Consider the following 26,726-nt stretch of genomic DNA (forward strand, 5'->3'; position numbering starts at 1 on the left):
CCATACTCATGAAGACAACAATGGTGACACACAGATTATGGTGTTCTGATTCATTTATGATTCCTAAATTGAGTAGGCCAACATTTTGTACAATTACAATAAGTGATAAGTGATAGTTTGGGTTCTGTTTTGTGTTGTATGGACTTTTCCATGTCCATAAGTGTCATCCACAATCATCCACAATATGCTCAAAACATCTTATGGTGCAACGGCTGTTGTTACTGAAATTGCAGCACTATATTGGCCAATGCACCCCTTGAGTCTGAATAAATGACAAAATGTGACCCAAAAGCACCTTGAGAGAGCTCAAACAGTGTGGTTAATAGAAAAGAGAATCCATTCATGTTCCCTAAGAATATTTCACGCTGATGATAATGGCCCGCATATGAGGTGGAACTGTAATTGAAAAGTTATATACAACAATGCAACCACAATTACATGTTTTGTAATATACATTACATACTGTATATCAATAAAGTTTTATTTTTAGCTTTGAGATAATGAGACAACAATCATGTATTTTGGTGAAGAAACTTTAGGTCTACTTTCACCTTTCAACATACAATACATTATATTAATGATTTATGTGACAATTAATTGTATATCACAAACTATTGTACATATATGTAGTATTATTAGTCTAGTCCTCTACTTCACTACATGCAGATGTTTTTTGTAATTCACAAAATGTTAACCATATCCAGTAGCACCCCCTGCAGACTACTCGCTAGTATTACCATTCCAGCCAAATTTAATTTACAGTAGTAAGTAAATCCCAAATTGCAAATCATGAATGAATAAATGCATATTTACTGTAGTGGGAATTATCATAGGAATATTCAGTAGTCATTCCAAAATTATTTAAAATAACCTTTTTTTGAGAAACACCTTTCATCCAGCATTAATTAAACATTACATCTTGATTTCAACCGACATTTTTTCTGTGTGGTAGTTCCCACCTGTACGCGATGAATGTGTAAATATGAAATACAGCTGGAACTGAAGCGGTCACTTACAGAAATAACATGTTTAACATAACACAACAAACATATTGTGATTACTGTGTGAACTTCTTCCTCAGCAAATACCCTTCATTATAGCTCGCTTTGCATATTTCATATTCAAGATGCAACCTGTGAACTACGGAGAGGAGAGGATTACAGTCTGTTTAGTATTGCTGCAAAAAAGCTTAAAAAGTCGGAAACCTGGCTAGGTACTAAGAATTTCCACAAATATTCAGGATTTTAGGAAATCCTGCAGGGCAGATAACAGTCCAACAGGAATCATGCAGGGATTAAAACAACTCCTGCAGAATTCCTCAACTATTGACACTCCTGCATAGTCTCAGCAGGACACCGCCACAATTATGTCACAATGAATAGGTCCCGTTAAAAAATAAAACTTGGCCAACTTCATTGTACACAACTGCGCAGCTCAGACATCTAAATTATGGACCAGTTACTGTTAATAAGCGTGGGAAATGCATAAATCATACATCTTGATTATTCTGTTAGGCTACTCAAGGAATTGCAATAATAAAACCCACTTTCTGAGTTCTCCTGTGTTTAGGAGTCTTGTCTCAGGGCAAAGCAGTCAGCAGACAACATTCACGAGTCGATTTTAGTTTGTGGGGGATTCAGGGCTGTTGGGTTTTTTTAACGCCAATTAGTCCGGTTCAATGGCTTTAAGTATGAGCGTAGAACCCGTGACGGTCATGAGAATTTTATCCCTCAAAAAGTTCTCCTCTCTCACAAGCAAAATATTTCAGCTGGGACTCGCCACTGAATGGGATTTCGCTCCACTGTAGTGTTTGGTCACTTGAAGCTTCTGTTCTCCCCAATTTAATTATCCAATTTTGGTAAGATTTTGCTCTTCGGTTTTGTCGTAGATTCTGAGATGAATGCAATGATTAGATTATGTGCTGTTATGCAGAGGACAACTTAAAAAAAAAGAAAAAGAAAAAAAGAACAATATCGGTTGTTGACTGTAATTGAACAGACGGGTTTCTGTGTTAAATCTGCAATAAAATCCATAAAACCATTTCCAAGAAGGATGCTGTATGGTGTAACGGATTCGCATTGCCTATTGCCAAATTTCATGCAATAATTGAAGTTTTTCCTGGAATGACTCAGTAAGACAGTCTGCTGAAATAAAAATAACATGTAACAATAAATCAATAACTTAAAATAGATTTGGTACCTAGAATAGTAGATTTTTCTGTGTTTATTTTTTGCTTCTGAATTTTCCCTTATAGCCCTGATAATCTGATCCTAAGAGGCGACATTATGCCACGAGGAGACTTCGACGTTCGCTTCGCGAGTAGAGGCGGTGGATCATATGTCCGTGCAGAAGAGTTAGTGGAATTGCTTTTAATATTGTTCAGTAATTATTTTTCTAGATTTGGTCCTTGACATTCATAGAACATTGCATATTTGTTAATTGTATCAAGACTGGAAAATGCTAACAACTGAACATAAGATAGGTATTTTAACAACAAAAAACAACAACAACAACAACAACAAACTCCCAGTCACGAGAATATGTGGACTTAATTACAGAAGATTGCTACATTGCAATTGTACCACATGGCCTAATACACCATGGCATAAGATAATATGCTTATTCAGTAATTACATTTTTTAAAATATTCTGCTTGAGATCAGTTTGACCCCAGGTTTCTCTGCATTTTATAGGGCAGTAGGAATAGTACTCCTGGTTATCATTCTCGCAGCCCTCCTCATTATCGGCTGCTGGTACTACAGGAGAAGGAGTGGTTACAAAATGATCCGGGTGAGATACTGCTATTTACCTCCAACGGCTTATTAGGTCCTCAACGGAAAGTATGTTTTATTTTATTCGATTTTGGTGGTTCGCTCCCACCGATAATAATGAACTATTACAAAACAGCAGCTAAACAGGTGGTTTGCATGAAGCGTATACTATAGAAACTGTTGAAATGCGTTTTTTTCGCACAGGCCCAAAATGCAGGTCAGTCCTGGAGGACAATGGTGACTTCAGGCCAGTACAGTGGTGGAGGAGAAGCGGCCGAGAACAAAGTCGCACTCAGTGAGTTCAGCGATCTCCAGCATGTGGTAAGAGATGCCGATGTAACTGGAAGTGTGGGGTTTGGGGTAAATGTTCTGAATGGCAGGAGATTAAATACCCTGACTCATATTTTCCTGGAGGACTAAAAATCTATTTGGGTGTGGCATTATTGCTGGATGCAGTACAGTAGCCCCGGATTGCAGGGCACTGGAATATTTCAGATTATTATTTCTATTATTTTATTTGAAATCCAAGATGGATGCTAGATTTACTCTCATAGATATAAAATGAGTACACAATGGTTTACATTATTTGACTTCATGTTGGTGTACTTTGAAAGCATATTATATAAAACGATTATATATTAAACAGATCCTACAGATCAAAAGATGTGCAATTCCAAGGTGGTACATTTTTGCATAGTAGGCTACATAATTTTAATGCTCAGACTCAATGATCATATTTGAATGCTAATTTATCTTCAGCAGTTTATAATCCAAGAGGGGTGAAATGTACTGTATCAGTGTAGATTTTAGGTATTTAGATTGTAGGGATACCAGTTCTATCAAGTAAACCATATGGACATGAACCATATTGCCATCCTCCAGTTATACAAATGAATGCCTAATTTTATAATGTATTAAACAATTTTGTAGACTAACATAAACATTGATGGAAAACCAGGTGCACACACTATGCAAAGAATGTCTCTGAACGTGCTACAGTACCATCCTGGCACACAGATGGAGTGAATCGTTCAAAAATGATAACAATCAAGAACAAACAAACGTCAGTTCAACCTCACAGACTGTCAGCAGAGGAACCGTTAGCTGTGAGCTAGTGAGCTGTGAGCTAGGTTATTCAAGATTTGTTCTTAAACGCAAATATTCTGCTGAAAAAGTGGATCTCCTGTCCAAATATAACCCCGTAACTATTATATTTTAATCTCATGTAGAGGACAGAAAAATTTAAGACAAAGGAGTAATTAACTAAATCATGTGTTACTGTGAAGTTAGATTGGCTGGATTTTTTGTTTGTTCATATTGATGACCTTGACTCAATGTTGAGTTAGGAATACTTTGAGATCCTTTTAATGGCCATGATTAATAGTTTAGTTCATTTTTCATTGAATGTGCTTTTATTTTATCATTTTTATGGCTCCTGAAAAGACAGCATACGGTGAGATATATTATTGGAGAATTTAGTATGTTAACTAAAATATTGCTGATTGTCAACAAAAGAAAGTGTCACTACTCTAGAGCACAGGGTTCATTATAAAACATGAATGGATCTAAACAGACCTGCAAATGAACTCTGGCTTTTCAGGGATTTTAATCAAATCTTACACATTAATTGCAACTATAATGAAGATTGTGAAATATATAGAGTAAGCCAGGGATGAGCTTGTACTAAACCACAGCCAAAATAAAGGAAAATAAAAATGAAAAAAGGGATATGTATTGAATGTAGACTATTGTTTTTTTAATGTTAAGTGAATTCTGGTTGTTTTTCAGGCTCCCAATGCTCCCCCAGCCTATGAGAACATTTCCTCTGGCCCTTCACCACCTCCCTACTCACCCTGAAACTTACCTGGGGGGGGGGTGGGGTCAACCACCAAAGACCAAAGATGGGGTTGTTGAGTTTTATGGCCGTTGAGTTCTATGTTAAACCAATAAAACATGTACTTGCTGAACAGTGTGCGTGATTGTGTTCAAATATATATATATTTTTTGTTTTCATTTGTTTTAAAATAATTGTGGCAATCTCCAAACCAACAAATAATTCACAAATACATTTTTGCATAGACAATGTGATTTACAGTCCCATAACTGCATAGCAGTACATAGTGCTGCAAATAAGAACATTTTAAGGCTTTTCATATGCTTTACCGCACTTGAATAATAAGGTAAAATGTACAGGTATGTATTGTGCATGTATGACTGTTTTTCTGAGTAAACATTTGTTTCACCCGAAGTGCCAAAAATTGGTTCTCATACCACTGAGCACATCCATAATGTGCAATACACACTACATGTGCACAGACATGTTTATTGTCAACAGAGACTTAAACAAATCCAATGAGGCTAATGCCTCTCTATTAAATATATAGAGACCATTTATGCAAAGTCCCGCCAGAATTTCAATGAATGGTGAGCAGGGTTTGTGAGAGAGAGCTTTGGTGACTGTGTTGCAAGCAAGTGGCTGGCAGGGCTCGCTAACATTACACAGCTACCGTTATTAGCAAATTAAATCGTTTTGTACGTCAGGTGACTGGCTATGAAAGCTGGATTCCACCGCACAGTACTACTGCTTAATAGTTTCGGGAGATTCTACTGGCTTATTTCCTTTCCTGGGCAGGAAGCTCATGCCAAAATCCAAAAGACTCATTCAGAAGACTTGAGATTCCTGATAAAAATTACATCAACAATGAATTGAGGCATTTGAGAGTATGCATGCTTATGTTACAGAATTGTGCAATACTTCCTTCCCGGCAGGCTAGAGCAGACTGAAATCCTCTGGTGTTAGCAGCAGTGTTTAGCTTTGGTTCAGAATAATAATGTGTTAATAATAAAGCGACTTGACAAGACTAAGCAACATTTAGCTCAAGTTAGCTACCTCATAACTACTCTGCATATGGTTCTTGCTATCGGATACATCAGTTAAACATTTCGGCATACTTTTGACTGTCTGACTGCTATGAATGCAGCTATTACTGCATTTGTGAAAGATGCGATTCCAGTAGTCTGCACAACGTTACAAACCTGCCCTGACAAAATATCGAATGGTGCTACCCAGAATCATCTTGGGGGTGTAGCAGCGTTGAGAATAGGGGTGTAGATGTTTTTTGTGTGTAAACACAGGAGGGAAGCACTCCTGCACAGTATACCATTAGATTCATGGTGAAATCAGCCATTTAAGACAGCTACAAAAAGCAGAATAATCAAACTGTTTCCAGAGTTATGGATAAACTCCTAAGTTTGCTTGACCTCCATTTTCAAATGAGTGACAATTCAACCGAAACCGTTAGTCATGAAAGAATGGTTTAATGTCAATGTAAAATGCTACAAAACATTCATACCTGGCTTAGCTACCTTCTCAAATACAAACTGAATAGAAAAAAACACTACCCAGCTAGCAAATTACATAAAGATATGCATACTGGCCATTAAAGTTTCTTCTCCAAGGAACTCAATTCATCTACAATTCTGAGAAGATGGACCCCCCCCCCCCGCCTCAAATGTCTCTGAATATTAAAATTCTTTGCTTTAAGAAATAGAAAACACATCAATTAAATAAATCTCACACAAATGTTGAATATACCACCAAACTGTTTCAGAGACTGATGGGTTAGAAGCTACATGTGATTTCTTACATGCCAATGTCCAGAAGTACTGCCATGTAAGATATTGAAGGTTAAAAAATACCAGTCATGCTTCAAGACTGCTGTTCCATGTGCCCCCCTTAGAAAAAAATTAAAATATGAGAATGGTTTCCAAATACAATTGTATTTAATTCCATTTGCTGAACAGAATTATGTTATGTAAAAGGTTGGAATCTGACAAAGTCTCAAGGATACTGGCCATTTCGGTCTCAATTACTGGGCCCTCCTTTCTCTGCCTGTGTAGACGGCAGGGTGTCAGTCTTCACTGACGGCAGTACCCTGCCCGTATTGGAACTGGTTGTGACCACCACTGTTGCCAAAGCCTTAGACACTGACGGAAAACCAGAGAGGGCAGAACCTCTGACAACATTCAAAATGGCTCCATCTGGACTCACTAGGATTTTACTAGACGAGGAGCCTGCAAGTACAACAGAAGAAGCAGCCGGCTTGCATGCGGCAGGGGAGGGATTGGATGAAGTCGGTGGCATGCTGATGAGTTCTGACCGCAAGGGCTTGGCTAGCTGACCTGGAGCCATTATAACACCTGACAAGGAAGCTTGAATTGTTGAAATAGGGGAGGCTTGTCTCCAGCTGCAGGCACTCCCAGTAGGCGGCACTGTTGCAACAGGCAAAGACTGTGTTCTGGAGATTGTGCTTCCTATTGGAGGTGTAGTGGCTGTTGAAAACACCTGTGTTCTAGAAATGACACCTCCCATCGGTTGCACTGGTGATACAAGCTGCATTTTAGGTATTGTGTTTGCAAGTCCTGCAGGCAAATTTGCTGGTATGGTGTTAGACTGTAAGCCTCCGGTTGTCTGGACAGCCATCACAATAGAATTCTGCATGTGGTTACCTACAGCCTGCAACGAAGCAACCGGCATGCCCTTCCCATCAACGGAGACCATGGGACTCGACAAGCCTTGAAGGGCAGGGGATGCAGCTTTTACTAACTGTGAAGCCTGTGTAACTGTAGTGGGGCTACTAATTAGGAGAGGACTTTTCAGAGGACTTCTCCCAACAGTAGTCAATTTATGAGGAGTGGTAGCAGCAGATAAATGGCCTTCTGTCACAGAGGATGGCGGTGGGGGTCCACAAGTGCTGTGCTTGGGCAGTGTAGTTGGTGTTGTCTTCCTTGGGCTTGAAGTCGCCAACACAGCAGGGGTTTGTGCACTTGTTGACACAATACTTTTCAGAGCTGTGGATAGAGGGGTTGCCCCTTGGGAGGAAGCCGGAGATGCAACTGGGCTTGATATGAGAAGAACATGGCTTCCAGGGCCAAGACCTTGAGCAGGAACGACGAACCTTGTGTTGTTGATTATGATGTGGGTTCCAGGAGCAAGTGGGGTGGTGGTGTTGATCACAATCCTTTGTTGCACAGTAGTGGTAGGTTCAGTTGGGGGGCTAACGTCAGGAAGTCTAGGATGGTGAGCAGGAACTGGGGTGCTGATCATTTTGGCGGGAGTAGAGGTGTTGCAGGCCTGGGACTGAGTAGAAGGAGGGGTTATAAGGGGAGACACTTTAAAAGGGAAGGATTTCGTCAGTGGTGCTGGAAAACGTGGCTTACCAAGAACAGCCGGAGACCCGACAGGAGGCACACTCATTAAAGCTAGGTCTTTGCTAGCAAGACCGCCTACAGAAGTAGTCACAACAGCCGTTGGAGAGCTTCCCACGGCTTGTCTTACTTTTGTATCACTCACAGCAGAAACTAAGGAGGTGCTAGACGACGAGACACTTTGCTGTGGAGAAGCGGTCGATGACAAATGCCCGGTTTTGAAAGTGGAGATTGCAAGCGTTTTGCTGTCAGAACGTTCACTAACATTAGCTGGACCTACATTTTTTGCAGAGGAAGCATTAATGCTAGCAAGTGTGTTGGTAGCCTGAACAAGAATCAGACCACCTGATGCATTTGCAGAAAGACCAGGTCTGGGTACATTTATACAGCTTTTTGCTACCGATTCTGCTGCAGGCAGGCGGACATGCTTGTTTGGGTTCAAGGCCTCTGTTGGCAACTGGGCAGTCAAATCGGGCAGTAGTCCGATGGTCTGGACTTTCTGCATGGTGCTGTTGCTGATGATTTGACTAAGGCTGAGTCCAACCTTCATATCCAGGACTTGAGACGGGGAGGTGAGGGCTGCAGCCTTGGTGTCAGTGGAGAGTGTCGGTTTTGGAAGTCCGACTGTAGAGTGGTCACCAGATTGACTTATTAGCATCAGCCTCGGGGGTGTCACAGCAGAGGAAGCAGTGGAGGGGGCGGCTTTGGCCGCTGTACCAGACGCAGCTACGCTCGAAGGCGGAGTGACAAGGATGACCTTTTGGAAGGGAAGCCTGTCGGCTAGCCTTTCGTCTGTGTGAGCCCTCTTAACCGGGGGCTTGGCAGCGAACTGCACTAACGATGCGGGAGTGATTATCATGCTACTTTTACCACAGGATGATGCAACACTGACGTTACTGTGAGGAGTTGCTGGCAAAGTTGGATTAGTTACAACTGAAGGCAGGGCAGTCTTGTTACATTTGTTTGCAGTTAATGGGGAAGGAATATAGGCATTGTAGGGCTGGCTTAAGGCAAAGCTGACTATAGTCCCTCCTGCCTGACTCGCTGGAATGGGAATGGTAGAAGGAGCCTGGGACGGGCTGACGAAGGACGCAGATTTGCTGAAAGTTTGTGCGCTCATGCTTGCAGCTGTGCTGGGCAGTGCTGGCGGAGAAGAGGCTATAGGGGAAGAGGACTTGGAAACTAGGAATGCTTGGAATTGTGGGGAAATGGTGATGACAGGGCTAGGGGGCGAGGAGCCAGGTACGTTTTGGTCAGACGTTTGAACTTTGACCACCCCTGTGTTACCCCCTCTCGTGGTGACAAGAATCGACTGCGAGTCCCGGATGCAGACGGTCTTCAGCTCTTGCTTTGAGTCAGGAGGACTGCTAGAATTTACTGAGGTGCCACTAGTGATGGGGGATCTAGTTGTGATTACATTCTGTGCGCCAAGTGGTTTGGACATGGAGGCACCCATGTAAGTGGATGGTAAAGAAGTCGGCAAACTCGGGGAAACGGTAGTTGTAGATGGGTTTCTGCTACAGGCCCCAGTCAGTGGAGCGACTTGTTGTATGGGAATCTTGTTAGCATCATCTGACCTAGTGAAGCCAGAAGAGCTGGACAGTGGAACGGTTGCTTTGGAGACAGGAACGGGAATCTTCTGCTGCTGAGGGTGCTGAAGATCCTTCTCCAGCTGCCTCTGGATAAGCAGATTGGAAGGTAGGATGACCACTTGCTGCAAGATTTTCTCCCCGGTTTTTTGATCCAGCACCGGCTGCACTGCAATCTTCATCGGACTGGTGCCGCTCTTCCTGAGTAGATCCACGCCCCCGGGCACAGTGTGGGCAGTCTGCACAGGGCTCTTTGGTGTGGGTACTGGTTGCAGAGCCTGTCCTGGGGTTGCTGACTGTTTGGTTGTTTGCAGGGAGACGGCTGGCTTGTTTTGCACCTGGCAGGCCATCATCATAGCCGCCGCTGGCTGACTGATTAAGGTCACTTTGTTCCCGACACTCTTGGCCAGCAAGGCCTGGATGGGTGTGGAGCCCTTGTGGAAAACGGCCATAGGCGTCGTGACCTTGGAGGTTTCCGGGACCAAGGTCTGTGCGGCAGCATTTGACACCCTCGCCCTATCCTCTGTCTCCATGGCAGATGCTTGCTCCTCACCAATATTTTTGTTTTTCTTCCAAGGAGTCAGTTCTTCATCTGTGCTTGCGCTATGTCGCCGTTTCGAGTTCCTCAAAGGCAGTTTGTGCTCATCGGAGACGACAAAGCTTTCACGTCTAGCTGCCCGAGTCCTTCCCATCGGCTCCATTCCTTGCTGCTTAGTGTCCTCTGTAAAACCAAAGTAATATAATCACTGGAAACATCACAATGAATTAAGGATTTTAAAGAAAATGTCAAATAACTGAAAAACTAAAACTGTCACTATTGTGTCTGTGTGATGAACAATGGTAAAGGGAAGCAACAAAGTCCAAAGAGGCATTTTGTTTAAATTTGCTACAGTAAATTACTTTTTACAGGATGGCAATATTACTTAAAAAAAAAAGAAAATGTGTAAAAAATGTTTCACATCAATTGTAATTCATGGAAAAATGTCATAGTACATGTTATCAATCAAGAAAACCACAAATAGAAATAAATTATTTCCCATTCCCTTTGCTGCCCATTCTCATGTAATAATGTTGACATTTAAGTATTTGCCAAAACTGATTAGTGTTTTCATAGTCCGACATGTTCACCTGCTGCCAGTGGGTCCCTCTTAGCTGCCTGGTCCAGTTTGTCCTCTCCCTCAGTCACTATGGTGTTATCAGAGGAAGATGGATGGCTCTCTTTGCCAAATACTCCATCCCCTTCCTCCCCAGTCCACTCCTCTCTGACAAAGTTGTAGTCGGGATGCTTCTTGAAATCATCGTAATCCTTTTTTAAACGTGCCCTTCAGATCAAACAAATATGACATGCATTGGCTTTCATCACAGACTGATGCTGTTGAGCCTGGAATCAAGTGCAAGTGTCATTGTAATCCGAGCCAAACAATTTGTCAACACAAGTCAATATCACCTTTGAATACCACCAAATCACTTTAAGCAGTTCAAATACAACTCCCATTTAGAAATGGTCACATCATGACTGATGACAATTCCCCTCGCCCCAAATACCATGTGTGTGGGTTACCTGTTCCTCTGGAAAGCCTTCACCAGTTTGGGTTCCCAGGGTGAGAGCTCGTTCAGCAGTCTGATGAGGGTGATGTGCAGATCCTTCACTGCCTCTCTTCTGAAGTACCATCGGCCCTTCAAAGAATGACAAGCAGCTAATAACAGTACTGCAGCCAATGCAATAGGCTTACACAATCTACATTACATTACATTAATGTAATTTGGCAGACGCTCTTGTCCAGAGAGACGTCCAACAAAGTGCATACCCATAACCAGGGATAAGTGCGCTGAAAGACCCTAGAGGGAAGTACAATTTCAACTGCTACCTGTACAACAAAGATAAGGACCTATTTGAATTTTTATTTTATTTTTTTAACAAACAAATAAACAAACAAACAACAAAGCAAAAGTGACCAAACTTAACTAGCCAAACACTGCTTACCTAGCCAAACTAAAAATACCGATACACAAAAAAGAAAATCACAGAAAGACAACAATTAAGGTTCACAGGGAGGTAGGGAGGGACGGGGAGAGGTGCTGCTTGAAGAGGTGCATCTTCAATTTCCGCTTGAAGGTGGGAAGAGATTCTACAGTTCTAACCTCAACAGGGAGTTCGTTCCACCACCGTGGAGCCAGAACAGACAGTAGTCGTGAGCGTGAGGTGGAAGTTCGGAGAGGGGGAGGTGCCAAGAGGCCTGTGGAGGCTGAACGAATAGGTCTGGCAGGGGTGTAGGGTCTGATGATTTTTTGTAGGTAAGCTGGGGAAGACCACTTAACTGCTTGGAAGGCTAGCGAATTTGAATTTGATGCAATCTAGTGCCATACTGAGCCTTGTCTTGTGGCTTTCACAGGGTTAATAGGAAAGCTAGGCACATCCAGGGGAATGTACTATAGTTAACCATTTAGAACAGAACTCCCATGATTCAGACGAGAGAAAACTACAAAACTAGAGAAAGAGACAACTCTGTCAATGGCCGAAATAGGCCAGCAACAGACTCAGGAAGCCCACACACATGCATTTAGGAGGTGTGTTCCCTCTCACTAACCGATTTCTTTTTTGTACTTTCCAGCTCATCCATCTCGTCCTCGGTTCTGCCAATCAGCTCTCTCAGTTCCTCCAGGCTAGTGCACACCAGCTGAAAGAAAAACAAATAATCTTCTAAGGATCTTGCCAGTTATGAGGTAACGCTATACATCCCAAACACAATTTTCATGGTGGATGAAAAATGTAAACATACTGAGATTATCTTTACTGATTACACAGCATTTTCTTGACCTGTCCAATAAAAAAAATGTACATTCCATTTGAACATGAAATTGCAATCTAAAGGCTCTTTAGTCATGTTTTATAAAGAAAATCTTCTGGTGTTGGCCTATGGGAAACTGTGTGAAGGTTAGATGGCAGAGACCATCCATTCAAAAAACCTAACTGCCACAGAATCAACAAATTCTTCTATTCCTCACAACCACTGCATATGGCCATAAACCTCAATCTATTAGCATGATGTACACTGGCGATGCTAGTCTATCCAGTCAACTTTGGGACAATGATTTAAACCTTCCCGTTTGTTTTGTCGGGAAGTTAGCAGAAGAGAAACATGCAAACTTGCATACATTGGTGACCAGTATTCTACTACATAAAGATACTATAATCACTGGTACATTTATCCAGGAGAATACATCACCTTACCTGAAAATTAGGCTCAACCGGGAGTTTAGGATCAGCTTTTCTCTTCTTTGCTGCAACCTTTTTGGACTCAATCTTTTTCCCTAAACAGACACAAAAATGTTATTGCTATACATGTCAAAATTCAGTTCATGCCTCCAGGAAACTATGACAAAGTATGAAGACTAATTAGCATCTACAGTCAGACAACTCTTGAAATGTGAGACTTTTAACAATGTTTGGCAAATTAAATTCTGTATACCAAGCTGATAAAGCAATACACGATAATCAGTCAGAGATGCATGAGCAGGGCTATATGAATTCAGACTGCAGATGGGACCAACTTAATTCTCAAACTATTTTCTACATTAACAAGGACAACAAACATTTCCTACCCAGTTTTCTCTTCTTCTTCTTGTCCCTTTTCTTTTCCGTGGTGGCGACTTTCGTCAGGTTGTTCTTGAAAGCTTTGGCAAGGTTGAGCCGCTTCCCGCCCGGCTTGCCCTGCCCCTCCTGTGACCCCTCTTCCTTTACCTTCTTTTTCTTTCTTTTCTTTTTCTTGCTCCGCAATCTGCTGATCTTCCCCTCGGGTGCGCGTTCTGCTGGCGAATGCTGCGCGAGGGCTGTCTTGGGTGCCGGTTCCTTCTGGCAGCAATGCTGACGTACCTGCTTTGGGCTCGTATCGGTGCCACGCGCGGGGCAGGGGTCCTCGGGCTTAGCGGCCATTTCATCTGCCTGAACACAAACTTCTCTGGGGCTCAGCGGGACCACAACACTAGAGGTCTCACCTGAATTAACAGGGAACACCCTCTGGCTGCTCTTTCGTCCCTCTCTGTCCTGTAGGCCTGGTTTCTTGACACACCCTATAAACCCTCCCTTCTTCACTTCAGGGTTGTTCTGCAGCGCCATCGGTTCTTCTTCTGCATTTTTCATGCCTGGACTGCTGTCGCCCTCCCTACATGGCTGGGAGGTGTGGATTTGTCCTTTCTGGTCAAGCTTTGTTGTCAAGGCACCCTCTCCCCCACCTCCTGAGAAGACATCAGTCAGTCTCCACCTGTGTGATGTGCCATGTGGCGTGTCACAGTCCTCCTCTTTCACCTCAGCTAAACTCCTGCAGCCGTCAGCCTCTTCTTTCACTTCCGACTGCCCCGTTCCCGTAGAAACACGGTGTACCACGGTCTCCCCGTCCCCATCGCCCGTCTCCTCCCACTCCAGCCTCTTCACCTGGATGGGCGGGAAGGGGAAATTCGGGGAGGAGCAGGGGCTTTGGCAGTAGATGCGCAGGTCCGCCCCGCAGAAGTGAGGGAAGTGGATGTAGGCGTTGTCGTGCCCGTCGTAGCCCAGGATGGACTCCCTGCACTCGTGTATGGGCTGACCCAGCACGGCATCCTGCACCTCCTTCTGGTTCTCATACACAAAGTCGCACAGCCCCTTCAGCAGCCAGACGCGCTGGTTGAACGGCAGCAGGTGGAAGGGCTTCTCCTCCAGGGGACTCACCTCCCCCAGAACGCGGAAGAACTGCGGGCAGAGACCCAGCTGCTCGGCGCTGACCCCTGGGTCCCCCGCCCTTCCCATTGCCCGGTACCAGCCCAGCACCTTCTGCCGGAGAGCCGCCTCCCAGCGTCGGTACAGGAGGGTGGGGCGGCGGTGCAGAGTGGCCCGTCTCTGGGGGTGACACAGCAGGGAGGTCATGACCTTGGCCAGGAAGGTGCTGCACCGGGGCATGAGCAGGCAGCGCTCCAGCTCAAAGAACACAATCTCGGGCAGGTTGAGAGCAGTCTGGGCCAGGCACAGGAAGTGGCCTATTGCAGGCAATTCCCACAGCTTGTCTATGGACCATGGGGAGGCCTGGGCCAGCAGGCTCTGCTCCCACTCGTCCAGCTCTTTAGCAGACGCTTCCTCTGCCTCCTTCTTATCCTGCTCCCTCTGCCTGCATTGGAGAAGAGAGGAGGTTAAAGGCCAGTTAGGCAATGTAGGATCAGCCGATGTACAACCCGCGACATTGTCACCAACATTACAGTATCATTATTATTTTGAATGCTGTCGTTCATAAAAGGTATAACCTAAGAACTCATCGCCAAAGTGGAGTCGAGACAAGAAAGCCAGTCGATGACACTTTGCTTTAGAAAATTACAGTTCCATAATAATGTTGTCGTGACAATTGAGTCAGCGGTGGGGTAAAAGTTCAAAATCCACCGCCGGGCCTTTCAGTGTGGATGCTCACCCCATGGCCACGTGGGTTTCTTGCGGGTACAGCAGGGGTCACCAACCCTTTTCCTGGAGCTCTACCATCCCATAGCTTTTCTCTCCAACCCTAATTTTGGACAGCTGATTCTACTAATTAGCAGCTTGATGAGATCTCTAGGTGTTGAATGAGATGTGCAGTGTTCGGGACTGTAGATCTCCAAGAACAGGGTCAGTGACCACTGCTTTATATTGTCCGTTTCTGAAAGATTTTATCATCGCACTCCACAAAGTTCACATTCCCAGTCAATGCAAACTGTTTTTGTATTCAGTTTCATTCAAATAAGTGATTTGGTTAAAACACATCATTTGAAAGGCTCTACTGCATCTTCTTGACCATTTTTTCCCTTTTTACTAATGCTCAGAGAACCATTACCTCAGGCATGAGAATTACGCCTCAGTCTCCTACCTCTTCTCATCTTTGGCTCTCTGCTGTTCTTCCAGCCTCAGGGCCTGCACCATGATGGACTCACTCGCTCCCATTGTTAAATTGGACAGGTTGCGAGGCATGGAGCGTCGTCTCGTGGAGGTGCTCCCGATCCCCTTTTCCTCGTCGATCCCGAAGCGACCCTTCGAGGTGACAGCCAGCGACGTTTTTTCTCTCAGTGCTCTAGAGACCAGGGACCAATGATAAAAGTCAATGCCACCACATTGTACAGTTCTTGAAATATTACATCTGTAAATGTCAATCATGAACATATTGTCTCACTGATATTGGCAACAAAAAAAAAAGTGTTACCGAAGCAGGTACAGAACATGGGACAATAGCAACTACATGACAATTTACCAGAGTAAGATATTCCACTAGCTTATCTGATAAAAGACCAAGGTCTTTTGCACATTGACATTCAAATCACACTGACCAAAAGACCAGGAAATAAGAAGACCTTGTGAGAAGCATAACATTTTCTAAACACATTAATGCATTGATTACAAAAATGTTACTTCCATTTTCACGTGAACAATACTGCAACAGGATCAGCCACCCAGCAGGCCCTGATTCTTTATACAATTATGCTCTGATCACTTAGTCGCAAACCTACCCAAGACACAGTACATACTCAGCAGAATGTTACATATGGGGCTTTCCCATATGATAAGTATTCCCTCTTAAATAGTCTTCCATGCAGATTTAATCTGGGGGGGGGGGGGGGGGGGGGGGGGAATCCCTCTGAAAGACAATCCATATGCTCTTTAGAGAAAGCATAGAAAACTCTTGGGAGTCAATGTGGATGACTATATGCTTGCTTCCATTCAGTTAAATGCACTGGATGTCACTTTAATTTCATGAACTGCTTATTTTAGCCATGTGACCAATTGTATGATTCTGTGCTTACCTGGACAGCAATGTCAATTTCTGTTCCAGCATAATCTCCAATTTCTGAGCCTGTTTGGAGATCCAGTGGTCGACCCCGTTGATCCTGTAACAGTTCTCCAGCATTCGTCTGAAGTCAGCCACAAACTCCGTGATAGTCTCATATTCCTTGTTAATGAATTTCTCCTCGATCCTCTTGAACCACATGGCTGGCTGGACACGATCACTGTCAACGTGATCCTCTGTATTCATGGGTTGCATGAATGGGGCTGTGATTGCTTTGTGCTTTTCAAGGAGAAATCCATGAAATATTCTGTAGGCTTGCTGAAGCTCGTAGCTGAGGTCCTCGTCCTCGCTGATTGCGGTATATTTGCAATCCTTCGATATCTGAGGCACCTCGTCTCCTTCCCGACTGTCATCCTCATAGTCCGGGTTTTTTAACGTTTCGATCAACGTCCCGTTGCTGAGCCCCTCGGGGGTGCAACCGAGTTCAGTCCTCATAAGTGCTGATGGAGAGAAAATTAGAGGACTGGGTTGCAACCCTGCCTCCGGTTCAACCCGGGATGCATAGCCAGGGTTGTGCAAATGATTATGTTCGTCTAATTTTTTTGTAATTTCACTCCGCTCTACTGCGTCATGTAGAGATGCCTTTGAGTTACAAGTTTCAATTCTAACAGTTGCATGAGTTTGTACCTTCATGTTGCGGTATTGGTGACTCCAGAGCAACTATATCGCTCGCTAACTACGTGGGCTATTTAGTAACTTGTCAATTTACTTTCCAGATGAATAGGTAGTCTCTCATCGTCCGTTTTAAAGTTTCCGGTTAAGATACACTGGATCATGTAACTTAGGCGGTTTATCGCATAAAATAAATAATAAATAATAATAATAATAACGGATAGCCTAGGATACAGTTTTATTTAACCGGCTAACTTAGCAGCCTCCTAGTTAGCTAGCTAGTTGGTTATTCTTAATTGAATCACACTAGCTAGCCTGAGAACTATCGCACATTAAGTTAACGTTAACAGTGACACTGTTCGCTACAAGGCATATTATTTGTGTTTACTAGCCAAAGTAAAATGAACAATATTCGTTATATATCCCGTTACCTGGAAGTTTCTCACGGAATGACGCAAACCTCGATGAAACAAGGTTATCCAGCTAGCTAGACCGCTAAACTTGCAAACATTACACCCATGGGAGATACGACTTCTTCGCTAGCAAGCTAGCTAGTTAGCTTTTCAAGTTTCATCACTATCATAAAGGCGATCTATCAAGTGTGATGAGTTTAAGCTTCAACTCAGGGCCCTGCACATCCACCTGCTATGGATGCAGATCTCGCACAGTACAGGGCCAGGGTTCAGACCTCCAAGATCAGCGCTTTCAATTTGTTCCCAAGACCGGCGGGGTAACCACTGTCACGGACTTCTCTGGTGCCTTATCCGTTTATCCGTGGGACTCATTGTTTCCATTCAGGGCCTGTGCTGCTTGTTTTCTCCATAACATTCGGAAAAGAAGATCAAATTCCGGGTGGTTTCCCCAGTATTTTTAGGAATACAAATAAAGTTATACAACAAGCCGGCCAGACAAGCACTTAACAGTTAGCATAGACAAATTGCCAGCAATCAAAAAGCACCCAGACACCGGCACGACAGCCAACTAGCTTGCTTGCTAAATATCGTTAGCTACACGATAGCTGGCTAAATCGGAATGGTCCATTTAATTTAGCTAGCTAGTTACTTATGTATACTAAGGCAAGTTAAGTTGCCTAACAGAAAAATCTAAATGTACAAAACTAAATAAACAGACCAGCTAATAAATAATACTTACGATAAGTTGCACGATTTATAACTAGCTAGTAACAACAATTTAATTGCCTTATACATTAGAGAGATTCAGTTTACTGGCTGACTGGCTAGCTAGCTTCCCAAACGTTACTTTGAACTCCCAGCACCTAGACCTCTATGTGTCCTGTCGCTCTGACGTCAGTGTCACTGATTTTAGTTTGGTCGTGTTTTTATATTTTGAATGCATGTTGGGCCAGCCTTGACTAGATTCAATGTAATTCTATTTATTAAAAATATGTAAATACACATTTTGCGTACGTGCCTCATATTTCACAACATGGCTAGCACAATATTCCATTGGTTTCCCGAGGTTCCAATAAAATAAGGTCACCAGTAACTTTTGTTATACTGTAACTTCTGTGTATGTCAGAAATATCCAATTTACAAATCACCCTAGGTCAGATCTCTGTTTTCCTCCAAACTCCTTTTGTCAATAACTTATTTTCCAACTACCAGAGTCATTTACATAGTTTGGTATTTTTTGATCAGACTCCATATCTAAAGATTACTTGTCTGCTGTTTTATGGGAAATGCAATAAATATAAGAGACACCTGTATAAATTGGCAGTTTAGCCAAGGTAATTAGAACAACATAAGCAAATACACTGCTGGACCTCCAAGACCTTATTAAGATTTCAAGAGTTTGACACCCTTTGTCAACGTCTTATTTAAAACCATACAATGTAAATATGTCGAACGGACAAACAACAATAATAAGTGGTGTGTGAGTCTCATTTTTAGGGTCACAAGTTCCAAAACATGCATGTCAGTGATTGTTAATTGTATAAAGAGCTTGTATTAAAAACATGTTATAGCTGCTGATATTTGTGCATACACTATGAGTACATGAAAAGTTGAAAAGTTAAAAGATAATTCTATACATTTTGCCTTTTCTAATTTGAGTGTTTATAACCACCAATGGTTGTGTTCCTGTGTTGCTGGTCCTATAGCCACATGGTATTTAGCCAATGGATGGTAAAGAATATGGTATAGAATATAGGGTGGTCTCCACAATTATTGGCACCCCTGGTTTAGTACTTTGTGCAACACCCCTGGCAAAGATGACAGCCATGAGCCTTTTATTATAATTTGTGATAAGATAATTGTGGTTCCCTTAAAAAATATTTCATATAGTTTCAGAATAAAATGATACGACTTTGATAGTCTTGAATCCATAAAATAGAAGAATAGGAAAATGTCTAACTTCATTTCATTCTGTTATGCCAGCAGCTTGTCACCAAGTGACTGACAAATGGACAACTCAAACAGGGTTTTTTTTTATCCAACCCACAGATACACAACAGGTGCTTTATCTCAAGCAGTTAGCTTGGTGTGAACAGAAAAGCACAAAGTGTACAGAATTACACTCTTGCTATGATAATAATCAAGTCTATTTTTATAGTACATAGGGGCACCAAATTCATATTTACAGCACATTTTACAGGGGGCTCAAGATTAAATTTAGCCATATAAATATACATATAAATATACAATAAATTGTTGTAACTCAGCCATTAAAAAATGTAAAAGCCATTAAAAAATGTAAAAAAAATGTACAGAGCAGAAGTCCAAGGAGGTTCTAAGAACTGAGAACTAACTTATGAGACTCCTGGTCACATTTTTCCCCTAGCATAGCCTGGACTCAACTCTAGATTGTGGTATCACAACAACAAGGAGTTATGCTTCATTGTACTGTATTTATTTACAGTATATTACTTTTCATGAATGAAATTGGATGAGAGCTATGGCATGCTTTTATAAGGTGAATTGTGTCTGCAATTAACAGTCATAATTTATCCTTAAGTGCAATGTTTAAATTTGTTACCTAATATATACCTTACCTAATATTTCAATATATGTTGTTGAGGGATCTTTGTGTTATTAGTGGTTTTCATAGCATATGTTGTGTTACCACTAGAGGGAGACTTAAACCCAAACAAATCTATTGCAGCAGTTTTACGCTTGCAACCTATTGCAAGTCTATTCTTGCAAGTGCAAGTGAACAACCTGGAGGCAGGACACTTATCAGCCTTTGTGGTCTGTCAGATTATTTTTTCTTTATAAAGTTTTGGTTTCTGTCGACATATTTCTCCAGTCTGAGTCTGTTCCTTAAATCACAGTCCTCGAGGGCAGATCTGCTGGTTTTCCAACCATATGGTGGTCAGCAGCACTAATTGTTTTGTTAATTACTTGGGAGGAAATTAAACCGGAGCCAGATTTGTATTTAAGGGCCAGATTTGAGGATCCCTGTTATAAATGGTGTCGAAAATATTTATAATATAAATTATCGTATTTAGTATTACTTTCTGTAACTATGTGCGTTTAAAGTTGCTGGTGGGTTGTGAGAGTTGTTTAGATGGGTTTGCCAGATTGTATTCTAAAGCATACTATACTCACACCAATCAGATTAACCTTTACACCTGTTACACATGCACTACTGTGTATATGGATTTGTTTTGACATGTTAATGTCAGGAGAGCTCCATACACTTGATAGTCCTATCCTAGGAGAAAACATTTAGCCTGTTGTCACCCTCTAGGAAACCTAAAAAGCCAGAGCCAGGTTTCTTGGAAATCTTACTCTGGCACACCTTACAGCATGTGATCGTTTACTGTGCATTACAGTTCTTTAACTCTGTATACAGGCCATATGCTAGAGATTCCTGGTCAGGCCTACCAAAATAAAATAAAACATTTGACCGTTTCTAAACTTAGTAGGACAGCCATTATTTAATTTAGAAACAAACTCTTGAGAAGACCAAAGAGTCCATTTCAGTATGCTTTGGAGAGACAATCTGTAGCTTGTTATTTTCTGTTATTCATTTCTTGTGCGACTATATCTTGTTTAATTTAATCAAATTAAATGATTTGTTAAAGTAGTTCCTCAACCTCTTATTGTTGAATCCTTTATCTTTGTTTTCTAACTTTTACTCATCTTAATTTTAATATGATTGCGAGTTGTACATTGGATTGGATACATTGACTTTAATTCAAATCACTCAGGCTGGCAAACCAAACTGGAAATGGTGCTGCCTCTCCCTATCCACAGACAATGATTACACCATACATTCCCACCAGACCTCTCTGTTCAGCATCCTCTTGCCAGCTGACTGTCCCATCTTTTCAAGCACTCAACAGCCACTGCTTGTGGCCTTGACTCCTCTGTGCCCTTGTTTTACGATGGTGTTTATTTTGCAAATGTCTTACCCCTTCTATTGTGTTCAGGTACATTTTTCAAGTTAAGATATGTAGTAAGTACCATCTATTTTTTTTTTATTTGAACAAGGCTTCATGGTATCCTCAAAAACAGCTATATAAACACAGCAAAACCTGAAGGTCAATTCTGAAGGTCGTTGACATTTTTTTTATATTGGTGGTCATGCATCAAATAAGACCTGGCAGAGAATATTGACTGTTCATAGTATGGCATGCGGCATTGAAAAGTTGTAGGTAGTTCTGTGGATCAAATTTGACTCAAACAAGATTCATCTTTGAGTCTTCATTCATGTGAAAACACAAACACACACAAGCACAATGGTAAAGAGATTCTTCAAAGAGATAATGCTTTTTTTTGCATTGCCAGACTCTGGCAGATGTGGATGTGTCTGTGACTGCTATCTGACTTCACAAACAGGTCTCCAGAGGCTACACTGCAAGATGCAAGCCACTAGTTAGCTGCAAAACAGAATGGCCAGGATACACTTTGTTACAAAGCACCAAACTGCCTGCAGAGTTCTGTGAAAAGGTCTTATGGACAGAAGGGACCAAGATTGACTTGTATCATAGCAAGAACAAGGAATTTCCCAAGAATCAAAGCTTCAATGGTGAAACATGGTGGTGGGTGTGTTATAGTTTGGGCATGTATGGCTGCCACAGGTGCTGGCTCACTTGCCTTCATTGACAATGTAACTACTGATAACAGCAGCAAAATGAGTCCTGAAGTGTACAGAAGTAGTTTATCTGTGCAAGTTCAATCAAATACCTCCAAACCCACTGGACGGTGCATCATCCCACAGCAAGGCAACTAAAAGGTTTGTTTCGGTAAGCCTATTGTTTCGGTAGCCTTTTTTTCTCAGCCTCATAATGGCTTGACTGTCCATGGCACAACTCTGGCCCTCATGTTTGCAAAGGCAATAATAGACTCAAAAGGCAGAACCATTTTTCTAACATACATAATGTAAAGCCACATAAAACCACAAACAATCTATTCTAGAAAAGTGTGTTCTAACATTAGTCTATTATAGCCAGGTAATGTAATTTAACTTTGTCTTCACTATAAGAAATATAATGAGTGAATTTAGAAGACAAGAAAATGTGTGGCATATTGTAAGATATGGTCTTGTGACCATAAAATAAAAAACTTGTGATTGTGAAGTTATAAATGGATAATAAAATACTCACAAGGTAAAAAAACAAAACAATATTAGAAGATACCCACCAACAGAAAAGAAGGTTACACATTAGGAAGGTTACTAAACCTTATCTATTCATTTAGCAGGCAGCATGCACCTGGATGGTGACACTGTATGACTGTAATTGTAGTCTTTTGCTCTAGTGGTGTTTACTTAGCATGTGAAATGCACTTCTGTAAGTTTATTTGGCTAAAAACATCTGGTAAATTAACTTGCAAACTGCTACGTTGGTTGAGGTTCATCCACCAAGTTTATACCAATCAATAAATTCAAATGATATCACAGAAAATATATTACACATGTTTTATTTAGGTCAGGATTCTGAATATTTACAAATGTCACTTTCCCAATATTTAAAATGTTAAAACTCCTTATCTGAATATATTTGGCTACATTTTAATAAGGGGTGGGCCAGCAAGAATATGCACATTAAGTGGGCTATGGACTTTGGAAGTTACATAGAATAAACCCTCCCCCTACAATTTTTGAACAGAACATCTCTGGAGCTCTTTACCGTTACAAGTCACTGACTCTTAAGGAAGTTAAATTGTGAACTGAACTCCTTAACAGATTTAACTAAGAAATAGTGCACAGTAAAATTATACAGTAACGAATTGACACGTGACATTACTGTTACTAAAATGCTAGATTTAGGAATTGTATCATTTGCACGAGGTACTTCATTTCCCCCGCATCTTCAAAGAGCACTTGGTTTACTGTATTAGATATAGGCTAAGTCGATCTGCATTTTATTTTGCAGTACAGTCTGAGTTAATTAACAGGGAGGTTGTTACACTTACGGGAAATTAATTGGGGGGAAATTAAACTTGAAAATTGCATTTGTGCTAGCGGGGGAACTACAGAAAGGGGATCTGTGTCTTTAAAGAGAAACTGGTGGATTTTATTTCGCGAGATTTGCTTGGCGCCGTGACCCCATGTGAAACACCTCCTGCAATAAACACTCTCCCCTGCAGAGCTGCTCGCAATGGAGCACTGAACACTGCTTTTATAGTCGTTTCCCTTTTCCCCCCACACCCCCTCAATTGTTGAAAACTGTTTTAGATAGCTAACATTTTTTTTGATATTATACAACACGGGAACGATGTGGATTCAGATACGGACCATAGACGGAAAAGAGACCCGCACCATAGAAGATCTTTCCAGATTAACTAAAATTGAGTATCTAAGGCTGAAAATTCAGGAGATCTTCAATGTAAGCCCGGAACACCAGCGACTATTTTACAGGGGAAAACAGGTAAGAATTAAATGCGCGTACAGGATTTTGTGTTTTTTTTCTTCCTTTGTGCATTTTGTTCCAGGATTAAATGCTGCTAACGTGCCACACAGCGCTACAAGCTTCCTGTTTTGATGGGAGTTCGCTACCTAGCTAGCTAGCTAGCAGCACTTGCGCAAGAATTAAGGGACGTAGGCTAACGCTAACTGGTCAGCTACTGCTAGCTGAACTACTATTCACAGTAAAAGCTAGTCTCAACTGTTAGCTAACTAGCTAGCGAGAATAGTATTTTCGTAGCTTGTTAGCTAGCTATATTTCTCGTTCTTGCTTGAGAGGAATCGTTAACTAGCCTTTCTTTTCTGATAACTTGCCAGCTAGCCCTATAATTGCAATTTAAACATTGCTTTAACCTTTCCAATTTTGTTCCAAAAATTCCAGTAGCAAAACTAACATCCTATTTAGCTCATTTTAAAATAACTGCAGCTAGCTAGCTATAACATGTTCAATTGTATTCGGTTGAATTTTGGAAAAACTGTAAATTATTTCAACTAGGTAACAAGATGGGTTTATGCTGTAGTTGGTAGATGCGATGCTTGGCTAACATTGGCATAACATTAGTTAAATGCTATTTAGTTTGGTTACGGTCGTCACGGCTAGCCTACATTTAATTGTACGGTACGTTCAAGAAAATATATTTCAAAAAGCTGACTGGATTGATTTCAAGAAAATATATAATATGTGAGGTGTTCGATTTCTACGTTTTACATAAATTGCATGTAGCTAGATTGCTGGTTGGCCTCCTCCACAGGTCTAGAATTGTGGCATGTTGTCTCAGCGCTTGTAGTCTTCATTTGTTTACACTTATGAAGGATGCGTAACTGCACGTGCTTTGCCATCCAAAGCAGAAAAAAGGAACTGTTTACAAACCAGCGCGCTGATCGTTTGACACTGTCAACGTCACTGCACCGAACAAATGCTTGTGATTGTTGTCATATTTTGACTTCCTTGATTTGGAAACGTCTCGCAATTACCATGTGATGAATTTAAATTCTTTGTCTACATGCCATAATGTTAAGAGCGGTGCACATTGAACGCGCTGGAAGCTTTCCTCTGGGATTACGTACGCGACTACCTTGAGAAGTACGATGTATATGCACTCTACCGTCGGTGAGCTACGTGTTTTCAGTGATTATGTGGGTGGTGGTCGAGCTTCTTCTGTTTAGCGGTTTTTACTGAGGTATCTCTGCCGAATTCCCCGAAAGTGCGTGCGATTCATATTTGACCGTCTTAAATGCGTGTGTTTGAGCTCAAGCACTTTTGAAAAATGTTTCTGTCAGATTTTGCACCACCGCGAGGAAAATGTCCGTTCTGAATGTGGTGTGTTATATAATATAGCAGAGTATAGACAAACCCTTTTTATAAAAAATAATGCATCGATTTGCGAGCTGTTGAGTAGAACCCTGAGAATATAGGAAAATGCTATTTGTGTGTTTGAATGGAATCAAAAAAGGCTCATTTAATAATTATTTGTTAATTTGCTGACACTTTTATACAAAGTGGCCTACAGTTGTATTAGATTAAGCAGGTGACAGTCCCCCCTGGAACGGTGCAGGCTTAAGAGCCTTGCTCAAGGGCCCAGCAGCTGTGTACGGATCTTATTGTGGCTACACCGGGGCTTGAACCTCCAACCTTCCGGGCCCCAGTCATGTACCTTAGCCACTCGGCTACAGGCATGAAAGTACTCTGGGACTGCTGGTTTGCTCCTCCCATTAAGACGCTGTTCTAAAGGGTGGATGGGCAGGAAGGTGTCACATCGGGACTGCGCCTGCCCTGGCTGTTGCTAGACGTCATGGTGGCCGTAGTCAGTGTTGCCCCGGGTGTGAGGAATTTCGCCCGTTGCATACCAGCCGGCCCCTTTGGTGAGTCGGACGCCCTGTCTCCCTTCATAAGCTGCAGAAGCTGCGGATCTGTGCCAGCCTGACTGGTGGAGTGTGAACTGGACCGTGACAGCCACTGGCATCGCGTGTCTTGAATGGTCAAAAGGAGGTTGCAGCAAAAGATTGGCGTGCGAATACAATTGCTTACGAATGCTTGCAATGGCAATCAATTTGGGAGACAGTAGTGGGAAAATGAAAAAAAATCCCCTCTTGCTGGCTTCTGTGAAAATTGGGCATTGTTTGGCACCTGACACACCATTGCCTATTTTGTTATTGCAAGCAGTCCCTTCACTTTACTAGTGCGATATATAATGGAAACTAAGTGTTCAATTATTTTATGGAAGTATTGGTTACAGTGAGTAGTCACTAGGAATGTGTAGCTGACAGTCATTGACATATTACGTGCATAAGTGTAGTGAACTTACTTAAGGACAGCATACCGTAAGTTAGGCATGAGTGTGGTTCGAGTATTGTCTGTAATTGTCTGACTGGTAGATATTAGATATGAATCCATTTCAAATGTCAGTTTTTGTGTTATGTTGCATTCAACTTCAATGCAGAAGGTGGACTTGGACTGTAACCACAGTTTGTCCAGACAGAGCTGAATTTAGTTAATGCTGTGATTTTGAGCGTGCAAGCAATAACAATAAAACAAGATATGCATTCACCTGTCACCCTCAGCTAGCATTATTTAGTTTATGTCTACACAATTTATTGAAGACCATAGAATGGCATAAATCGTCTAAGTAAACAATGGCATCAAAGTGAAATGGGCTGTGTGCTACCCCTGTGAATGTCATTCCTTTGTATTTGGACCAAACTTAATTATTAGCATTAATCTCTGTGACCAGCGATACAACGCAGGAGCCAGATTGCTCACTGCCAATTCATTGCATTAGCAGTTACGGTGCTCTTTGGAGAACCGTGAAAGTAAATGTATGTACCAAGAAAATAACATACCT

The 26,726-nt window shown here is 41.9% G+C and overlaps 3 protein-coding genes across 5 annotated transcripts in view; 2 read left to right on the forward strand and 1 right to left on the reverse strand.

Moving 5' to 3' along the window:
• The first annotated feature begins 1,763 nt into the window (after positions 1 to 1,763).
• mlana (melan-A) lies at positions 1,764 to 4,641 on the forward strand. The gene is made up of 5 exons (XM_061261940.1): positions 1,764 to 1,858; positions 2,255 to 2,353; positions 2,694 to 2,790; positions 2,976 to 3,092; positions 4,560 to 4,641. Exons 2-5 carry the CDS (start codon positions 2,286 to 2,288, stop codon positions 4,626 to 4,628), a joined length of 351 nt encoding a protein of 116 aa, XP_061117924.1. The 5' UTR covers positions 1,764 to 1,858; positions 2,255 to 2,285; the 3' UTR covers positions 4,629 to 4,641.
• Positions 4,642 to 6,532: 1,891 nt separating this feature from the next.
• On the reverse strand, positions 6,533 to 18,258 carry LOC133105552 (uncharacterized protein KIAA2026). 2 transcript variants are annotated; one of them, XM_061215726.1, is made up of 9 exons: positions 16,358 to 18,258; positions 15,430 to 15,630; positions 13,172 to 14,706; positions 12,801 to 12,880; positions 12,157 to 12,246; positions 11,130 to 11,245; positions 10,697 to 10,890; positions 7,992 to 10,289; positions 7,697 to 7,911 (listed from the first exon to the last, which is right to left on the reverse strand). In XM_061215726.1, exons 1-9 carry the CDS (start codon positions 17,032 to 17,034, stop codon positions 7,844 to 7,846), a joined length of 5,259 nt encoding a protein of 1,752 aa, XP_061071710.1. In that variant the 5' UTR covers positions 17,035 to 18,258; the 3' UTR covers positions 7,697 to 7,843. The 2 variants fall into 2 exon arrangements, with proteins under 2 accessions (XP_061071709.1, XP_061071710.1); XM_061215725.1 differs by having other exon boundaries at positions 6,533 to 10,289.
• Positions 18,259 to 23,535: 5,277 nt separating this feature from the next.
• LOC133141815 (E3 ubiquitin-protein ligase UHRF2-like) overlaps positions 23,536 to 26,726 on the forward strand; it is a 54,341-nt gene continuing 51,150 nt past the window's right edge. The window contains exon 1 of one of the 2 annotated variants that reach the window (XM_061262580.1): positions 23,536 to 23,848. In XM_061262580.1, the coding sequence (XP_061118564.1) occupies positions 23,696 to 23,848 (153 nt within the window). In that variant the 5' untranslated portion in view covers positions 23,536 to 23,695. Of the gene's footprint in view, positions 23,849 to 24,892; positions 24,995 to 26,726 lie in introns of those variants that run through there. The other variant, XM_061262581.1, reaches the window with a different exon arrangement.

This window comes from Conger conger, chromosome 12 (genome assembly GCF_963514075.1).
Source record: "Conger conger chromosome 12, fConCon1.1, whole genome shotgun sequence".
In the NCBI taxonomy this organism is placed as follows: Eukaryota; Metazoa; Chordata; class Actinopteri; order Anguilliformes; family Congridae; genus Conger; species Conger conger.

Bases quoted from the DNA above. Each gene is read 5' to 3' on its own strand.
- LOC133105552 (XM_061215725.1), bottom strand. From the start codon at position 17,034: ATGAAGGTACAAACTCATGCAACTGTTAGAATTGAAACTTGTAACTCA. The intron at 12,881-13,171 runs GTAGGAAATGTT...GTGTCTGTTTAG, and splicing joins GAAGAAGAAGAGAAAACTGG to GGAAAAAGATTGAGTCCAAA. The intron at 12,247-12,800 runs GTAAGGTGATGT...TTTTTCTTTCAG, and splicing joins CGGTTGAGCCTAATTTTCAG to CTGGTGTGCACTAGCCTGGA.
- mlana (XM_061261940.1), top strand. From the start codon at position 2,286: ATGCCACGAGGAGACTTCGACGTTCGCTTCGCGAGTAGAGGCGGTGGA. The intron at 2,354-2,693 runs GTTAGTGGAATT...TGCATTTTATAG, and splicing joins TCATATGTCCGTGCAGAAGA to GGCAGTAGGAATAGTACTCC. The intron at 3,093-4,559 runs GTAAGAGATGCC...GTTGTTTTTCAG, and splicing joins TCAGCGATCTCCAGCATGTG to GCTCCCAATGCTCCCCCAGC.